This window comes from Chrysemys picta, chromosome 3, assembly GCF_011386835.1.
Source record: "Chrysemys picta bellii isolate R12L10 chromosome 3, ASM1138683v2, whole genome shotgun sequence".
Lineage (NCBI taxonomy): Eukaryota > Metazoa > Chordata > Testudines > Emydidae > Chrysemys > Chrysemys picta.
The window spans coordinates 156,741,293-156,761,111 of NC_088793.1; the positions used below are offsets into that span (position 1 = coordinate 156,741,293).

Here is a 19,819-nt window from a genome sequence, read left to right on the forward strand (position 1 = left end):
ATGGAGAAACAGGGGATGTAGTGCACAATGCTGCTGTTGTAAAGAAATCAAACAAGTCTCTAGAGCCCTAATGCTGCTTCATCAAAGTCCATGGCATAGATTCCATTGGCATGAGTGGTGTTGGGTCAGGCCCCAGGAGAATGTGTTGCATTTGTCGAGTGTGCAAAACGGAGCTGTCTGAAGTGAATAGCTGCTCTATGCTTTGCTTACTATTCACGAGCACTTCACACCAATGGGCTGCAGGTCTCCTGGATTTTGGGGGGGATAGATGCTTGGAGTGTGCAGTTCTGACTGCCAGCAAGGGTATTTATGATTGATAGAGTTAAAATAGTTTAAAGCTTGCCATCCGCTGAGGGAGCAGGAAAACCATGTGACTTCAGTATGTGGATGGCCGCCTAAAATAACGAGTGGCTGTTCATGAACTACTCTGACTCTTGGGCTGAGAACTGCCTAGCCAAAGGAATTAGTGTATACTTAATGAATGACAAATACATTCACTGAAATCTGGATTGGTTCCCAAACAGAAATAGGCTAAACTTATCTAACTCTTTTGCAATTAATAATTCAACCAGCTTTACTGGAAGGCCAGTTATGACTAATCCATATTAGGAAGTTTTCAGCTGTTACTTAAAGTAAGGGCTCTCTTGGGAGGAAATATATAATAGAGATGTACTCATGGGAGGAAATATATAATAGAGACGTACTCATGTATCTGGAGCTCAGTAAATTCTGAGTTCTAATCCCAGTTTTACCCTCAACTTTCTGTAAAGCCCTAGGTAAATAACTTCTCTGCTTCTGTTTCTCCTACTATGAAATGGGGAAGTATTGAGGCTTTATCACTACAGTGATAGCCAGCAGTCTGAAAAACCTATCATTGAGACTTATTGTCTGTAAAATTCAATCATATCTAGCTCTTCCATGATGCTCTCCATCCACGGATGTCAAAGGGCACGTCTGCACGGCATTTGGAGCCCGCGGGAGTCAGCCTGTCAACCCCGGGCTGACCACCTTGCTACCACTCTAATAATAGCTGTGTAGACAGCACGGCGAAGTTGCGGCTTGGCTGTGGTGCAGGCGCTGAAGCCAGCAGAGCGGGGAGGCCACCCGAGCCCGAGCCCCAGCTTCAAAGTGCTGGCTGCACAGCTATTTTTAGAGCGCTAGCACAAGCTCTGCTAGTCCAAGTCTGTCAACCCGGGTCGGCCTGGAAGGCCCCTCCGAGGGGCTCCAAAATGCTATGTCAACGTACTCAAAGTGCTTTGTAAATGAGGTAAGTATCATTGTCCCCATTTTACAGCTAGGAAGCTGAGGCTTGGACTGTAAACACACAGTAATTTACAGAAATGTGGAGGATAACGTATATACTCTGCCTGCTCCCTCAACTGCTATATCTCTTTCTAATCTATAGTAGACCAGAGAACTCATTCTCTCATGTCTGCATTTTTTTTCAGCCTGTTTTCTTCTCTCCTGCATGGGTGGCATGAAGAAGGAGTCTAGCTGCCTTGCATGCTGCCATCCCCCAATATGCTGGAATATTTTTCAGTGATCCAAACAGATGTTACTAGATTCCACAAATAGCATCAGGGCTACTGCAGCAGCCTTCATAGGTCAGCAGGAATAGCTAAGAAGGCAGAGCACTGTGCCGTGTTAGGGGTAAAGTTCTGGGAGGGTGGGCTCGTGGAGAGGCTGTTCCTTCTCCTCCAGCTGGAGATCACTCCCACTGAGGTTAAAGGGAGCGGCTTGTATCTTGTGTGACGCTGGCAGACCGGGTGCCAGCTCATGCCAAGGTCCCCATGTTGATGAATACTGACAATTACATAGCTGAAAATAGTCTGGTTCACCGTACCCCTGTTAAAATAGATATTTCAATCATAAGATTGTGTGTGTAGACTCTGCTGAGTAGCTCTGAGTTGCTGCATTAATCTCACTTATAACACCAGTATCCCATATTGTAAGGTACTATTTGAGCATTTGCACTGTAAACCTTTGTAACGATGTATATCCCCAGACAGGAGAGAGAGACATGAATTAGTGTGAAACGCTGGTCTCCAACAGGCCGTGTTATGTCCTGCCTGGCCAGGAAGGACACCAGACTGAGTAGAGTTGAACATTGAAGAGGACAAAAGACTTTGTTCTTTAGCTCTCTTCCCCTCTCCCTTCCTCCCCCACATGAAGGCGAGTCTTGCAAGTGATTGCCCTTTGCCTGACACTTAGGGGTGGAGAGAACCTGTGATAGGCTCCAACAGAATTTCTGTTGGCCTCATGTGTTTGAGACAGTAAAAAAGTGTTAGAATCTTCTTATGTCAGAAGCATAAGAGGTTAAAGGGACCCTGCAAGGCACCTTTGCCACCATTGTCCATCCTTAAGGAGGTGTTAGCCTGAGTGTCTCTAGGTATCATGGGACCACTACCTAATCCTTCTAGGAGTGGAAAGAAGTATATACTGGTTGTGGTGGACACCAGCTAACCTGAATCCACAGCACTAGCTAATATAGAAGCTGAAGCTATGGCTACTGAACCTAATCCCCATTTTTAGCAGGGAAACCTCATCCGACCATGGAGTAAATTTCATGTCTGTAGTTTTCAAAAAGTTATGGGAGTTGTGTGGAGCGAGGCATATAAAGGCCACCACCTATCATCCAGAGACTAACAGTCTGGTAGAAAGAGTCAATGGGACATTGAAGTCTATGCTGAGGATGTATGTTACCTGGGAAGAGAGTGAGTGGAACATGTCACTCCCTTATTTATTATTTGCATACAGGAGTATACCCCAAGAGTCTACAGGGTTTACCCCCTTTGACCTCCTTTATGGGAGACAAGTGTGGGGACACCTTGATTTTAATTAAGGGTCTAGGCAGCATAGTACGGAAGAGTCAGGACAGCCTGTAGGGGAGCATGTCACTTGTTTTGAAGAGAATGTAAGGGCTACGATGGACTTAGTGCATCAGCACCTTGAGTTGAGTCAGGTGTCTCGGAAAGCTTGGTCTGCCAGGCATGCTGGAGGAAGGTCTTTCAATATGTGTGACTTGGTGCTAGTGTTGATTTCAGTGATGAAAAACAAGATGCACGATTGTTGGGATGGATCTTTTGAGGTGATAGAGTGAATGAGATCACTTAGGAGGTAATGAAACACCCTGGCGTGGGTGGGAGCTGTGCAGATAGTACATGTCAAATGGCTGAAAGCTTACCATATAAGAGAGAGATGGTGGTGAATATGATTTGTTGTGCTGATGAGGAAACATTTACTGCCCCTCTAATTGATTTGGTCAGGGAGAGTCCAGGGCAATCTCTTCCTTAGCGCATCGAGATTTGGAAGGGTTTGAACCCAACCCAAAAGGAGGAAATGTTGGCCCTCCTAAAATAGCACAGGCAGATATTTTCCAACTGACCAGGTTTAACTAACAAAATAGTGCATTCCATTAAAACTAATGGGCCCCACCCTGCTCCTAGCAGAGCATACCATGCTAAAGGTGAAATGCAAAGACAAATTCAGGAGGAAGTGGAGAGCATGCTAGACATGAGTGATCTCTAAATCAGAAAGCCCCTGGGCATCTCCTATTATGATGGTGCCTAAAAAGGATAAAACCATGAGATTTATAAAAAAATGTATAAGTCCTCTGGATTTGACTAATTTACATAGGCAAATTACCTTATATGCTGATGCACCGGAAAAATCAGCTTTCATAGAGGAATCTGGTTTATATGAGTTTAAGATTATGCCTTTTGGGTTAATTTATACAGGGGCTACCTTTCAGAGGTTTGTCAGTGAGGAGCTGCAGGGTTTAAAGACCTTTGCCAGGGCCTGTGTAGACAAATGACTCTTGGCAAGACCATCAGAACCATGCAGGAATTAAATTATAGAGGCTTAGAGAAGCCAACCTCACTGTCAGGGTGTCCAAGATAATGCAAAAAGCCAAGGTCATGCAAGATGGGGGCTATCTTTATTTAGGGCAGTGGGTTTGTTTGCCCTGACCCTTTAAATCAGAAGCCATTTGGAATTGGCCTGTCCCACAAACCAAGAAGCAGGTCTAATCCTTTATCAATCTGGCCAACTGTTGCCAAAGGTTTGTAAAGGGGTTTAGTGATGTTGTGGCCCCCATAACAGACCTTACAAAAAAGGGGAAGCCGGGCCTGTGAAAAGGGCTTTAGACAAAGCCTCTTTTATGTCCTTAAAGAGCCAGTTTTGGTCAGCCCTGATTTCAGCAAACCCTTTGTGCTGTGCACTGATGCTTCTAAGATTGGATTAGGTGCAGTGCTAATGCAGGATGGGGTGGGGGGAAGAGGCATCTCATTGCCTTGAGTAAAAAACTGACCCCCTCCCCCACTGAACAGAACTGTGCTGTCATCGAGTGGGGTGCTATGCCATAGTTTGGGCTATTACGCAACTTAAGCCTTCTCTGTATAATAGAAAATGTAAGGTTCTAACGGGCCACTCACGGCTAATATGGTTGCACTGAGCCAAAGGGACCAATTTGAGACTATTATGCTCGAGTCTAGTTCTACAGAAGTTTGACAGGGAGATCATCCATATCAAGGGAAAGGAAAATGTAGTGGCTGCTGCTTTGTCAAGGATAGGGGGACCCTGAGGTGTATTCAGGAGCATCGGTGACACCCCTTCCTATGTCATTTTTGTGTTGGGGTTGTGATGCTGGGAGACCAGGTGCCAGATCATGTCAAGATCTCCATGCCTCAGTTGAACACTGACAAATCCATAGATGAAATCAGTCTGGCTCACCTGTGTGTTAGCATTGTTCAAACAGATATTAGAATTATCAGACTATGTTTGGACTTCATTGAATACTTGTGAGTTGCTGCATTAATCTCACTTAGACAATCTGTATCCCAGATTGTAAGGTAATAGCTGAGCATTTGCATTGTAAGCCTGTGTAACGGTGTAAATCACCAGACAGGAGGGAGACATTAGTTAATGTGGAAAGCTGGTCTCCAACAGGTGGTGTGATGTCCTGCCTGACGCGGAAGGCCTATCGACATCAGACTGATTAGAGTGGAATATTTAGATGACAAAAGATTTGTTGTTTACTCTACTGCCACCGTCCCCACCTCCATGAAGCTGAGTCTTGCAAGTGAATTCCTCCCATCTGCTTAGTTTGCAGTTCAACGCAGAAAGGGGGAAGGGAATAAAAACACATAACAAGGAGGAGCTGTATCTTTATGCTGCTTGGACTCTGGGAGGCCAGGATTACTAGGCATAAGCAGAAGATCCCCAGTGTTTAGCCTGGGTTAGCTCTAAAGGACACCTAGAGCTTGCTTAGCATAGACATTTCTATTACATTGGATATTTAAGATTGTAACTCATTTGTGTATGTATGTTTACCTGCTTTATCCTTGTAAATAACTCTCTTCTTTCCCTTTCCTATTAATAAATCTGTATATAGTTCAGTAGGTTGGCTACAAGTGTCTTTGGTGTGAGATCTAAGGTGCAATTGACCTAGGGTAAGTGACTGGTCTTTTGGGACTGGAAGTAACCTAAATATTGCTGTGATTAGGGGTGTAAGTGACCATTTATCACAAAAGCAGACTCACCTGGGTGGCGAGACAGATCATAGTACCCAAGGAGACTGTCTGTGACTCCATTTTCAGGCTGTTATAGTGCCTGAGGAGTTTACACTTGATGATTGGTTGGAAAAATCTAAGTGTAGAACTCATAACCAATTTGGGGTTTGTGTCCTGGCTCTTAACAGGCTGCCCTGAGGTTGGTACTCAAGCTCATTGGCCCTGTAGGACAGCTTGACAGGGTGAACAAGCCCTTGTTATGTAGAATTATACTGATTCTGAAAAAGCATAGCGTCTAACTTCACAGAAATAATACACACACTACCATATCCATGCAGTACCAAGTCTCTGTGTGTGATGATGGACTCTCCAGGAGATGTGGTGAGAGCAGATCTATCCTCGGTACTACACCATAGTATCTGATCACTTTGCAATCTTTAATGTATTTGTCCCCACGTCACCCCTCTAAGGTAGGGCACAGCTATCATCTCCATGTTACAGAGGCGTAGAGTGACTTACCCAAGGTCATACAGGGAGTCCATGGTGGAGCAGGGGCTTGAACCTGGGTTTTCAGAGTCCCAGGCTAATGCCCTAACCACTGACGATCCTTTGTGCAAAATCGGGCATTAGTCATAAGAGTATCTTTGCTTTGCATATACCATAGTGATGCGTGCAGTGTAAGAACCGGATGGGCATTTGCTTAGGACCAGATTTTGAATGAACTGCTGAGGTTGAATCCCGCATATGCATGAATTAAATGCCTATTTGACTAGACCAAAAAAAAAAAAAAACCCAGATCCAAAGCCTTTCCCTTTTGAGCTAGTGCTCTAACAACTAAACCCATCTCTAGCCAGTGCGTCCATACCAGCAAGAGACATGGGAAAGGGGGGGTTCCTAGGTGAGGGACAATGGGTATAATATGGAGTATCAACTGCTGAAGATCTCAAGGGCAGTTCATTGCCTTCTGTTTTCCAGTGAGGTGAGGGCGTGGGCCCTTTTTGTGGCTCTCACAATGGCAGGGGACAGCAAAGTTGCTGATTGGACCAACTGGATGTCCAATACGGAAGCCGATGGAGAGTAGGAATGGTCTGATGATGGAACTGGAGAAGTCATAAGATCACGGTCTCTCTTCTTTCCCCACGATTGGGAAGAAGAAATAGCAAATTCTCCACTCTAAAAGGAAGGAGCACAATTGAGCACTGTTATAGATTCCTTCGGGAATGCCACCCTAGTGTCTTCTATTTAAAGTTTCTTTAGGTCAGCACTGTTTTGCTCCCTTGTGTGCCAGAACATTCCAGTGCTCTGAAGACAGGTTTACAAACTTGGTTGCAGAAATGAGCTATTCAGCCGGAAGCATCTGCCTGCCAGGGCTTGCATACAGGTTGTGCTGTTGCAATCTGCACATCAGCAGCTTATACAATGAATAAAGCTGTCCTTCTTATCGCTTCAGGAGGTACAAGGTTTTTCCTCATGTAGGGAAACAATCATCACTAGGGAAACCTTAACTACTTTTTAAAGACTGAAAGAAAACACATTCATTCTTTTAAACATGGAAAACTAAATGGCCTTTTTTCCCTTGGCTGCGTGTACCATGGCCTCAGAACAGGCTGACATACAGTGAACTCTGTGGGCAAACACTCTCTGCTTTTTTTAGTACTCTGATGAATGTTGTGCAAAATCTGCCCTTCTCTATTGTGAGACAAGGCAGAAGGTTCTGGAAGCAAATCACTAACCTTTAATCCTGAAATGTGCTTCACTGAACCCTCCTCTCCCCGCTCCCCACATGCCCCAAAAGCACTCCCAAGTTCTGCTGACAGTCACTGAACTTTGTGTGACTTGTCACAATGCAACCAAGCAACCCCTGTGGCTGGAGTTCCCTTTTTGGTGGGGCTGATGGTTTCACTTTAAATCTAAGGGGCAGAGAGAATTGCTGCACTGCAGGTGTGCACTGATCCCTTGAGGGTATTTTGAACATTGCACACTGTGACTCCTAGCAAGCCTAAGTGTGTGTGTGGGGGGATTGCGCGTGAGGGGTGTGTGGGGGACAAAGTTCTCGGCAGGTTTTCCAGACACTGCAGTCTTTCAAGCATTGCACGAGAAGTGAATGGCTTGCAGTGGTCATTTTAAGGACATCATTAAATGCATGGGTGGTCATGGACAGTTTTTCAATAAATGCTGGGGATTGTTGACTGTTAACGTGCTGCACACAGGGACGTAGGACTGGAAGGGGCCTCCTGGGTTACTGAGTCCAGGCCTCTGCTCTGGCCGTCCATCCCACTGTATGTAATCATACGTTTGCCAAGCTCTGTCTAGGAGCTAGTTAGCTTGCTTGCCCAGCAAACGTAAATCTCAGTACCAGTTTCTTGCATGAATTTTAGAAGTTACTCAAGTTCACTCCCTCCTGCCATGTCTACTTGTGAAAATGGAAACCTAGAGGGTAAACTGTCAAATCCTAAAGGGGGAGGGAGTGTCTGTAAGTGGAGTTAGGAACCTGGGTTCTATCCCTGCCTCTGTCCTTGACTCCCTTTATCCATTCACTCTTTCCAGTATGGATACAATATAATTAGGGCCTGACTTTTCAGAACAGCTGAGCATCGCAGCTCCCATGAAGTGAGTGGAAACAGTGGCGACTCAGCACTACTGCACTGGACTGTGGATCACAGCCTCCTGTAAAGACTGCCTCAGCTCTTCTTAACATCTCCCTCGGTCTGTTCTGACTCCAGACTCTTTCACGTTCTAACTGGAGTGACGTTGTTTTTAGGATATGGAATAATCACTGACTGAAAGTGCCCCTGGACTCTCATCCTCTTCCAAGCCTGAGGTCGACTTCAGTCTTGGCTAACATAATGTGCTCATATTAAATAACAATAAGGAAATAATTCAGTACAAGCCTGACTCAAGCAATTTGCAGGAACAATTGGCCCTATAAAACTGTTGGATGCCATAATTGCAGCTAATTAACCTGGTTGCCACACATCTCTGGCTCAATATGGAGTAAGGGGAATTCACTCACAAAGCAATCTATAAGGGAAATAATATCAATCAAACCCCTTCAAAATCTATACCAGGAAAGGGAGAGGGAAGGAGGGTCTCAGCAGGTGCAACTCCTTTGACCAGTCATGCTTCACCTGCTTGAAAGAGCCATCTGCCATAGGGCAAATATACAGCAAACCTCAATCTCATCAGTCACATTTTGTTTAATCTAATGAAACAAAATATTTCCTCTGAACTTCTGGGCTGGCACTGAGTTCTTGTCTGGTTTTTCCATACAAGCTCTGTCGACAGATAGGGGAAGCCTACAGCCTGTCTTAGCCTCCCGATAAGTAAGGTAAACACAGTAGATAAAACGGTGTTTTCTCTACCCTCCTCCCCCATATGCCAAAAGGGAGCACTAGAATTAAATGTCTGACCCTGAAAGGCATTGAGCTACCCCTCCTCCCCATCTAGGGCACTTAGCCGGACTGGCCCCAAACTAGCATCCAAAGATGCACAGATGAAAGCTAGTCAGTAGCTACTGCCTTATTGGGACCGAGGGAGATGTAGTGAACCTGCAGGTACTAAGAGTTCTTGCACAAGTAAGTCTAGAGAGTCTACTTCTATAGCTGTAATATTTAGCCTCACTGCCACATAAGTGTCTTAGCCTGCCCCATGGGGCTCTTCACTGAATATTTTTTCATCACTACTGAATAGTTTAGCACAAAATAGCTAATCACTCTGCATTTGCTGCTGCTGTTAAAACAGATTAGATGCAGCGAGAACAAACTACATTTATAACACCTTCCCTAGCTGCACCACTTATGCACTCTCTAGTGGTGCTGCAAAGTTATATTAAATTAACCCTTGCACCATTAACTGGAGAACTGGCTCTTCCGAACCTCACCTAAGGACAGCATACATGCAGCATGGCTGTGCATGTCATAGACCCTGATCATGCAAAGAACTTAAACATGTGCTTCATTTTAACCACGCGTAGTGCCATTGACTTCAGTGCATACAAGCCTTCCTGAAATGGTCAGGCACATGCATAACTTCATCAAAACCACCATCTTGTGTACCAACTGACACTTCACTGCTCTATAACACCACATGACTCTTCCAAATAGGCTGGTTCCCGGTGTTCTAAAGAATAATTTACTCTGAATATCTGTCAACCACCTGCAAGTAACACTCTCCTAGTAACTACGTATGCAGTCTGACCTACACAGGTAACTGTAGGCTTGATCTTATACCTAGCTCGGAATAGCTTCTTGAAGTACAAACAAACAGTTACGTTAAAGCTTGGAGGGGATGCTCTCCATGGAACACCTCACCAAAGGGCCTGTTTAAAAAACGTTGTTGCCTGGACTGCTGTGTTCCTATTCGCAGGTGCCAGCAGGAGTGTGTATGTGTGTGTGTGGGGGGGAATGCTTGGGCACCCCAAGGGCCTGGAGCCCCCCTTGCGTCAGGAAGTGTTTTGGATGAGGGCGCTGTGTACCTAGGCAGACAAGCCTGGAGCCATGTGGGAGATGTGAATAGGGAAGGGGAAAGCTGTGGGGTGAAGAGTGGGCTGGGAGAGTGACTCCCGTGAGGGGGAAGGTTTGTGGATTCTGGGGCCACAGAAAGGTTTGTGGTCACGATGAAACTTGACAGAATAAAATAATCCCTGGTCTCCTCCAGGAGATGTTAGATCTCATTTTACAGTGGACAGAAGTGTCAGGCAGCTCCCCAGTTCAGTAGGGCAATTGTCCCTGGCAAAAATTCTTGCTTGTTAATCACTACAGTAATAGAGAAGCCAAACACTTGTTTTTCACCCAACCAATAAAATTCTAGCCAGCAAAACAAGCTGCTCTGGCATTCTGGGCTGGGAATAATACACTGTAGGCCTTGGGCTGATGGCACAAGAGATCTCTATTGGTGAAGCAAACTTTTCCTTGTAAAGCTGGGAAGTGCTTATTTCAGGCCAAATGTAAAATAAAGATGGCTCCCAAAGGAATTGCAAGGGCAGAGACTAAGCACACCCTGTCTTCTGTACTGGGAGAGCTCAAGTGAATTTATGCCTCTGAGAAACCGATAGAAATGGCTACTGAGGAGTGGGGTGGACTGTGACATTGGGTAGGTCACATGGTATTTGATAGGCTGAGCCTATAATAGGCTGCTTATTCCCACACACCAGAGCCAACTTGAAATGCTGCAAATCATGGCCTGAAATTTCCCAAATATCCCCATAGAAAACTCTAGCAAGTCATAGGCACACAAGTATTCTCCTGTTCACCAAGGTCATTTGAATTCAACTGGAGCTGACTTCTGCAGTTTGAGACAAACACTGCCGCTCTACTCAAAATCCTCTGCACAGCTGCTCCAAGTAAACATCTCCTCCCCTGAAATACAAGGCCACTCAGTAACACTTCAGGTTCTTCCCCTATCGTCGCACCTCCTTGGTTGGATGAAGGTCTGACTGCTTGGCAGGGCTTGAGGTACTGTTTAGTATGTGCAAGCCTGCTGGAAAAGCAGTAACTCTGAAAACGGGGTTGTGCATTTAAGTGTGGCTTGCAAACACCTGTCCTAGATCTGGATCAGAACCATTTCCTGGGGGTGTAAAGTAGTGGGAATGTGCTGTGCTTGTGGACATGCTGAGGACAGGCAACACTGGACCCTGATTCAGCTGGTCATTAGATCCCTATCTTGCTTAACTGACTAGAAAGTGCACTCTGTCGGTTCAGTGCCCGCTAGTTAGCACACCAGGTTAAAGAGTTGCCAGGGGCAGGGGATTAGCCCATCCCAGAGTTGTGAGAACTCTATTTTCTTTGCCAATAAGGCTTTTGGGTCTGGTGTAGGAGAAGAAAGACAGAACTGACAGACCAGGACTTATCTGGATATCTCTCAAAGCCTCTGCTGGGGAAGGCATTGAGATGGCCACCACTACTCCGGGAGTCACTTGGCATCATTTAGCTCATGCTTTGAAATACATCAAGGCTTTTGCTATAAACCTCTAACCACCGAAAAACAAAATCTTGGCTCAAGAACAGTTGTTGCCTTGGCTTGTATCCTGGGACTGAGTGACTTATGCGTCTGCGTTGGTGGGAGGATTCCCCCTTTTATTTTAGACAAGTTGGGTCGCATTGATCTGAAGCCTAACTCCCTTGCGGACTGGAGTCCTTTTTAAAATAAATAAATAAATCAATTAATCAGTGACAGTCAGAACTCAATGTTACTATTTTGAAAACAAAAGGAGGGGGAAAGCCCCTGTGCACTCTGCCAAGAGAGAACAAAGAACAGCCAAAGCACACAACTTCTGGCATTTTACTTGGAAAGAAAGCGTTCATCCACATGTCAGGTAGGGAGCTGCCTTCTGCATTCTTGATCCAACCTGGCAAAGTTGCAGCTTGAATAAATAAATCCTGAACAGCAAAGTGCAAGAGAGACAGAGGCCCCGGGTGATCTTAACGTTTTGGGAGCTTTCTTGACAAACATTTGGTCTATAAACAAGCCCAGGACCAGACTGACACCCCTGATTCCCCAATAACTACCTGGAAGGGTGAGTGGCCAATCCATGCACTCTGGTGGGAGAGATCGTATGTCCAGATCCTCCCTGTCCCCTCCCTCCATTGTGCATCCCATGCAAGAGCCTGACACCCCGTGGAGTGCAGGGACTGCTCTCTCACTGTGTCCCACAAAGATACCTAGCCCTACCTCACCCTTACTCCCTTTGGAAGGTCAGTCTGAAATCTGGTGCAGCCTGTTCTCTCTTGCATATGGCTACCCCAGGAGGCAAAGCAGCTTCACACTTCCCCTTACTTGGGTCCATGCTTAAATGGCATAATCTAGTGCATGCTTCTTGCGGTTTAATGTTAAAACTTCTAATGCCACATGGCCCTGCACTCTATAAAATCACACCAAGATAGTAGGAGAACCTGCTGTCTGAAAACTGAGTTCAGAGCTTCAGATAAGTGGCCACCCCACATCTGTGTTTCTCTGTTGCTAAGACTTCATACAGCTTCTCTTAGCAACCTTGATGAGTGCAGTGGCCCCAAACTCATACAATGGTGACTTTCAGCGGGATGGCTTAGGAAATTAAAAACTTTGATCTGTTTTCTGCACCCAGATCAATTCCCTCTTCCTAAATGCATTGACTACAATATTAGCTGCCTGACTCTGGCCTGTGACTTCACCCCAAGTAAATGCCCTAAGGACTGGGAATGTTGGATCACTCATAGGGAATGAAGGGAATGAAGCTTGGTTCTCCAGACTGTATGGAATGAGGTAGCTGCTCTCCTACGTGCATTTTTAAGGTTGAGCAAATGAAGGTAACTTTAATGTGCACTTCCAAGCTGAACTCAATTGCTCTCGAGTCGCCAGGACAAAAGCACTGGTTGTCTCATCTTGTGCAATTAGGCATTTTTCCGTTGTTGTTGTTGTATATAGCCTGCACGGATTGTTTGCACAGCCTTCTGGTGTTGAGATAAGAAATATCTCTGCCTCTTACTAGCTGTGTGTTCCATCAGAACAATCTAGGGAAAACAACTTTCTTCAGGAAAGACTGCGTCTTTGAAAGAGGCTTTCCTATGTTTGAGTACAACCCCGCTTGGTACACACAAGTATTTATACTAATAAATCTATCTAACAACAAATACCATATGTCAGAAGCGAACTGTTCTCTCAAATGTGCTGACTCTCTGGGTTTGGTTCGTCAATCATACACTCACGGACTCAATACTTAATGACCAAAGCAGCTGTCTTCCAGTGGGAACAAAAATAGGCTTCTTGCTTGTGGATCTGAAGTGGAGTTTTGCCATCCTGACAAATCCTGGCATACCTGTAAAATCTTACTACAACTTCTAGAATTCTAACTCACGAGCTGTCCAGGGTGGACCCCAGAAATGAGCTGACAGCCTGTCCTCGGATAGCAGGTGACTCTGCTGTATATAATGCAGCTGGGTGCTCTCCTGAGCCAATGGGCCTGATTCTGATCTTGCTTTCACCAGTGTAAAACTGAAATTCCATTCACTTCAATGGAGTCACTCTTGATTTATGCCAATGTGAATTGATAATTGAGATCCAATGACTTATTTGCTCCTAGCCCAGCCTGGCACAGGGGCAGAAGAGAAAGGGGAGAAGCAGTGTTCCCTGTGCTCCTTTCTCTTTCACCCTTCAGTGTTGGCCTTCTTTTCCCCGATCCCCAAAATCCACAAACTTGCTCTCTAAGCCAGCTTTATGAACAGCAAAAAATTGACCCACTATATGCCTTTCTCTGTTTCCTTAGAGCAAGTCATGGCGGAAGATCAAAAATATGGTGCAGTGGTCTCCCTTTGTTATGTCCTTCAAGAAAAAGTATCCTTGGATTCAACTAGCAGGGCATGCAGGTAGGTTGAGCTGTGGAAGGTTGAGCTGTGCCATGTCATCAAGGGAACCCTCCAGGGTGTGAGACTAATGAAATGTTGGGAAGTCTCCTGATTGTTCAGTTAATCAGCTGTGTTGGCCTCAATTGTCTCTGTGACGCTCATTAAGTGCTCACCTTGAATCTGTCTCTGGGGAAGCAGGGGCTTGAGGGAGGGTCTGATCTAAATGCTAGATTGCATAGTGTGGAGATTAAGGAGATCCCAGTGTGGCATGCTTGTAAAGTGTAGTGCTGTCACTGCTGCCAGATGCTGTAGTTACTCCTGTCACTCAAGCAGTAGAGGTCTGTGCTCGGCTGATGAAGGTTCCAAGTTCAAACCCTGCCACTTAGCAATGTGCGGGGGTGTTACTCTCCTTCATCAGTCCCTGAAAGCTACCATGCTTATAGGCAGTGGTTCGGGGGGCAGGGAAAGAGTGACAGAGATCCCCCCCAAATGAGTAGTACATATAGCTTTGACTCTGACTTAAGGTCTGTCATGTCAGATCCTGTTAACCTTTGACACTATGTAACACTCAATAGCAGTTCAGTATACCTTGATTGTTCTGGGTGGGGATGTCAGCAGGGGCAGGAGGCTTCATGTCTATCTGCCTGCTCTCCTCTGCGAAGGGTCTGCACCCGTAAGCACTGTGTTGCCTTTTGTCTCTCAGGTAGCTTCAAGGCTGCAGCCAATGGCAGGATACTCAAGAAGCACTGTGAATCTGAGCAGCGCTGCTTGGACCGCTTGATGAACGACGTCCTTAAGCCCTTTGTTCCTGCCTACCATGGGGATGTGGTGAAGGATGGGGAGCGGTACAATCAGATGGAAGACCTGCTGGCTGAATTTGACTCCCCCTGCGTTATGGACTGCAAGATGGGAGTCAGGTTAGTGCTGCTAGGTGCATTGGCTTGTAACTGAGCAGAAAGGAGCAGCCTGAATTCAAGAATCCAAATCCAGTGCTTAAAGCAACATAATACCCGAGTAAACAATATCCAGAGCAAACTAGCTACTCTGACAGGCTCACCTGGCCATGGATGACTATTGCCCAGGGCTTTAGAGAGAGAAGCCAAGTGGGTGGGGGTGGGAGACACAAGAGGAAACCTGGGCTGGGAAATGGTGGAACAGACTCCTGCAGTCACATGGTGGTGACTCTGTGGTGTACTGTGAAAGTGGATTGCTTGGTGTTGCATCAGTCTGCACTAGTAGCCCATTGCTGTTCCAGGGGCCTGGGGATGGCAGCTTTTCAGACAGTACCTTGCCCTGCTCTCTCAACCACAAGGGGCACTGATCTATGTGGGGGGATGTGCATTTCAGGAGTTGTATAGGGATCAGAATAGAGATCCTCGAATGAAGCAGCTTTAAAAAGAGGTGAGACACCGAGAGAGAGCCCTGCTTGGGAGCTCCCACCACAAGTTTGCCTTACGTCCAGGCAGGGGTAGCATTTCTTAGACATCACACACCTAGACTAAAACACAAACAGTGCTGTCGCACACCCATCTCTGGCACTGTGGTGAAGAGCACCAGGGAGTTGCACCCCTATCTGAAGGAAGAACAGCATTTACCACCTAATGTTTTACACTATCAAAGTACATTCTAGCATGCTGGGACAAGGTCTATCCGGACCGCTAATGTTCTGGGAGATGCCCCAAGGAAATCATCAGGGCATATGTGTATTCTCTGTGGGGCTCTAGCCCATTCAAGCTGCAGCGAAGGCCTTGGTGCTAGCTGTCAGCCTTCTTGTATCTCTGCCTCACACGCTCCACTTCAGAGCTGAGTTCAAACAGCTTTTTATCCTTCCCCTTACTTCTTACTAGCTCTTGCATGCTCTTTGTGATACAGTGTATAATATTCTACTCTGTCCTTCATCAGTGAATCCTGAAGCCTTTCACAAAGGGTGAGCATATGTATCCTAGTCTTCCTTGGAACCCATCTACGAACTATTAAAATTCAATCCTGCAAACGCTTAGCTATGCAGACATTAACCATGGAACTAGTCCTGTTGACTTCAATGGGATTATTTGAGCAAGTAAGGATTACACATAGGCAAGCATTGCAGGATCAGGTTCTTAAGTTTTTATGTCGAAACCAAAGCCAGTATGCAGATTCAGGCCAGATATAAACCACTAGCCAGCTTGGGTTTTAGATCCCTGTAAAGGACAGACTTAAAGCTTAGATGTGGTAGAGATGCTTATGCTTTCTGGAAAAGCTGACAGCTCTTGTGGGAAGAGAGGAATTTTTTTTTCTTCCTTCTTCTTCCCCTTTTGAACTCCTGATGTGAAACATGAACTGGCATGTTAGACTGTCAGACACAAAACCCATACTCCCGCTCCGGAGGGGTAGGAATGCAGGTAATGGAATGCTGGCAGTCTTCAAACTAGCAGCATCCCTCCCCCCGCTCCCCTTGGGCACGGGTTGAAGTGTAACTTGGAGGAAATGGGGACTGGGTCTGTCCCCTGGGGTGACAATTACATCTTGTTCACAAGCCCCCACAAGAAAACCCACTGTCCTAGTAAATTTGCTCCTGTGCTTTTCTTTGTATCTCTGAAAGGAGGCAGGCTGTTCTGCTGCACTGTTTTGGTTGGCCTCTGCTTCACAGAAGGGGAATGAAGTTCAAGTTACTGCATGAACAAGTAGAAAAATATTCTGAGCAGGGTTAACCAATGCTTTGCCCAAAAGAGCACATCCTCGTCAAGGAGGTTACGGAAGATCTTTTCCTTAAAATTTGCTTGCACCGGCAGTGACCTGTAGGCCCGGTCTGTGTTGGTGTCATTGACAAGCCGGGAGGCTACAGCAGTGCAGGAAGTTGTGAAAGGGGCTGTATATCCCTTTGCCACACTGTTATCGGTGGGTGGAATTAGGCAAAATCATCTGCATGTGATTGCCGAGCAGGTAGCTAGAGCTTGACTTTCAGGGGAGATCTGCAATGCAGTGGAGTCAAAACAGCGTTTGTGTTAAAATAGACATAATGGTGCAAAAAGGTGCACACTAAAGCTTACCAATGGAGACTCAATGAGGAAAGCAAATTGCATTTTCAACTCCTAATGCCTCCAGGGCAGGATCTCGACAGTGGCTAGGCAGCTGGGGTGCTGTGACTGCTGTTTGTTACACCAGACCTGGCTTGCTGACTGTGGCCTCCACATGCTAGCATAATAAAGAAAGAACTGTCTACTTCCAGCTGTGTACAGCTCCTAACACATAACTGCTCAGGGTCCCTAGGTGTTACCACAGTACAAAACGAGGCTTATACCCATAATTGCAGCTACATGAAGTTTATAATGTTCAGTGACTAGCAGAGGATTTAGGAATCTAGAGAGCAAGGGTCCAAGCCAAAGGATTGAGAAGTATACTCTGGCTTGTCAGAAATGGGATTTTGATTCAGGCTTATCTCCTCAAATATGTTACACCCCAGAAGGTTAAAGTGTTCCTCTAAGCTGACTTGTTGGCTATTCCCAGCCAAGCAGGAGCTGTGGGTTTTCCCATTCTGGCAATGCTGTGAAGATAGTGTACTCCATACAGTGTTGTGGGTACAGGCAGAGAGTGCTTGTTTATGCCTTGCCACCCTTCTTCTTTCCAAGCGGAAAGCAATACTGCCTTGCTTTGGAAGGCAGCGGCCTCCTCCAGTTACCTTCAGCCTAAAATCAGATTCGCAGGGGCACAGGTGATGGATAAAGCTTAGGGGAGTCTGAGAGGGAGAGGGAAGGGTATCCACAAATGAAGAGACTCTGGACTCCTCACTATGCTCAGAGGGTGAGTATTTCAGTCAGACCACACTGCCCACTCCCTCCCCCCACCCAAAAGTTACATGCTAACTCAGGGGTCGGCAACCTTTCAGAAGTGTTGTCGAGTCTTCATTTATTCACTCTAATTTAAGGTTTTGCGTGCCAGTAATACATTTTAACATTTTTAGAAGGTCTCTTTCTATAAGTCCATAATATATAACTAAATTATTGTTGTGTGTAAAGTAAATAAGGTTTTTAAAATGTTTAAGAAGCTTCATTTAAAAGTAAATTAAAATGCAGAGCCCCCCGGACCGGTGGCCAGGGCCCGGGCAGGGTGAGTGCCACTGAAAATCAGCTCATGTGCCGCCTTCGGCATGCGTGCCATAGGTTGCCTACCCCTGTGCTAACTGAAGCCACAGCCCTTCGCCACTTTGTTTCAGGTGAGGTTTTAAAAGAGAGTAGGCTCTGGTAATGTCCTGCCATGTGATCAGATGCCTTGGTTTCTGAAACAGATATAAGCTGGCCTAGCAAGATTCCATGAGAAATATGCATAACCCACATATTCTCTCTAGCACATGCCCCCTTGCGTTCTACTTGAGATGTGGAAGTAAAGCGCCGTTGAGCACCACTGCCTGGGCATAGGCAAAACAGAAAGAAAGCATGGCCCATCTGCAGAGAGCTAGTCCTTAGCTACCTAAGAGAATAGCTTTGTTGTAACTGGTCTCTGGATGTGAAGTGTTAAAGAGTGAAGGGATACAGCAGGGTTATTTGCTGCATTGTGTCTTGCTGGGGTATCCAATCTGCCATACCAAAGTACTTGGACTCTGACAGGATCCCAGTACAAAACAGGATTGAACTGAGACAGTAGCTGGCAGAGAGACTTCCAAAAACTATGCTATAGGGCAGAGGTGGGCAAACTACGGCCCATGGGCCGCATCTGGCCCGCCAGCTGTTTTAATCCGGCCCTTGAGCTCCTGCTGGAGCTGGGGCTTGCCTAGCTCCGGAGCTCCAGCCAGGGAGCAGGGTCGGGGGCCACTCCACGCAGCTCCTGGAAGCAGCAGGATGACCCCCCTCTGACTCCTACACATAGGGGCAGCCAGGGGGATCTGCTCCACATGCTGCCCCTGCCCCACGCACTGCCTCCGCAGCTCCCATTGGCTGTGAACTGCGGCCAATGGGAGCTGCAGGGGCAGCACCTGCGGATGGGGCAGCACGCAGCAGAGCTGCCTGGCTGCACCTCCGTGTAGGAGCCAGAGCGGGGACATGCCACTGCTTTCGGGAGCTGCTTTCGGTAAGCACTGGCCGGAGCCTGCACCTCTGAGCCATCCAGCCCCCTGCCCCAGCCCTGATACCCCTCCTGCCCTCCGAACCCCTCGGTCCCAGCCCGGAGCACCCTCCTGCACTCCAAACCTGTCATCCCCAGCCTCACCCCAGAGCCTGCACCCCCAGTTGGAGTCCTCCCCCCACCCCAGCCCAGAGCCCCCTCCCGCACCCTACACTCCTCATTTCTGGCCCCACCCTGGAGCCTGCACCCCCAGCCAGAGCCCTCACCCCATTCCGCACCCCAACCCCAATTATGTGAGCATTCATGGCCCACCATACAATTTCTATGCCCAGATGTGGCCCATGGGCCAAAAAGTTTGCCCACCCCTGCTATAGGGAGTGGAATTTCAGTAGGTGATACTTTTTCTCAGTCAGTGTCAAAGCAATTTCCTACCGTTGTGTTAGGTGGCCCTGTTCTGCTATTCTGAAGATGTAAAATCAAGGTTTTGATCCCTTGTAGCTATTAAAGATGTGGTGCGACTTTATGAATAACCTCTGTGTCCTGGCCAGATTCACATTGTGGTAATTACATTCTGCCTTCCTGAATTCCCACTGCATTTCAACTGGGTGGCTTTCCACCTGCTCTCCTAAACTGTTCAATGGCTGCCCCAGAGCTAGATGCATTTTCACAGGTAGGTTAAATGATTCTTTTAGAATCTTTACTACTTCAAGTGGGCTTTGAGGATTATAGCTTGTGAAATACTGATTCATATGTATTTCTAGAGTGAAACTTACCACTGGGGGCAAGTCCTGTGGGGAAGGATGGGGGATCCATGAGTTGGAAGATTAAGGCCTGATATCATGAACAAGTCCTCTGTTTGGGAAGCAGCAAATGGTGAAGGTTATTGAATGTCTGCTACCGGAGGAAGGGATAGAATTTGATTTTTATGTATTTATAATTTTGATGGATAATATC

General features: G+C 46.5%; 1 protein-coding gene across 1 annotated transcript in view; it reads left to right on the top strand.

Annotated features, from left to right (window-relative positions):
* The window catches only part of ITPKB (inositol-trisphosphate 3-kinase B), a 105,722-nt gene that overhangs the window by 64,106 nt on the left and 21,797 nt on the right, over positions 1-19,819 (top strand). Inside the window, exons 2-3 of the mRNA XM_005289629.4 lie at positions 13,750-13,849; positions 14,532-14,745. Of these exons, the coding sequence (XP_005289686.2) occupies positions 13,750-13,849; positions 14,532-14,745 (314 nt within the window). The remainder of the gene's footprint in view (positions 1-13,749; positions 13,850-14,531; positions 14,746-19,819) is intronic.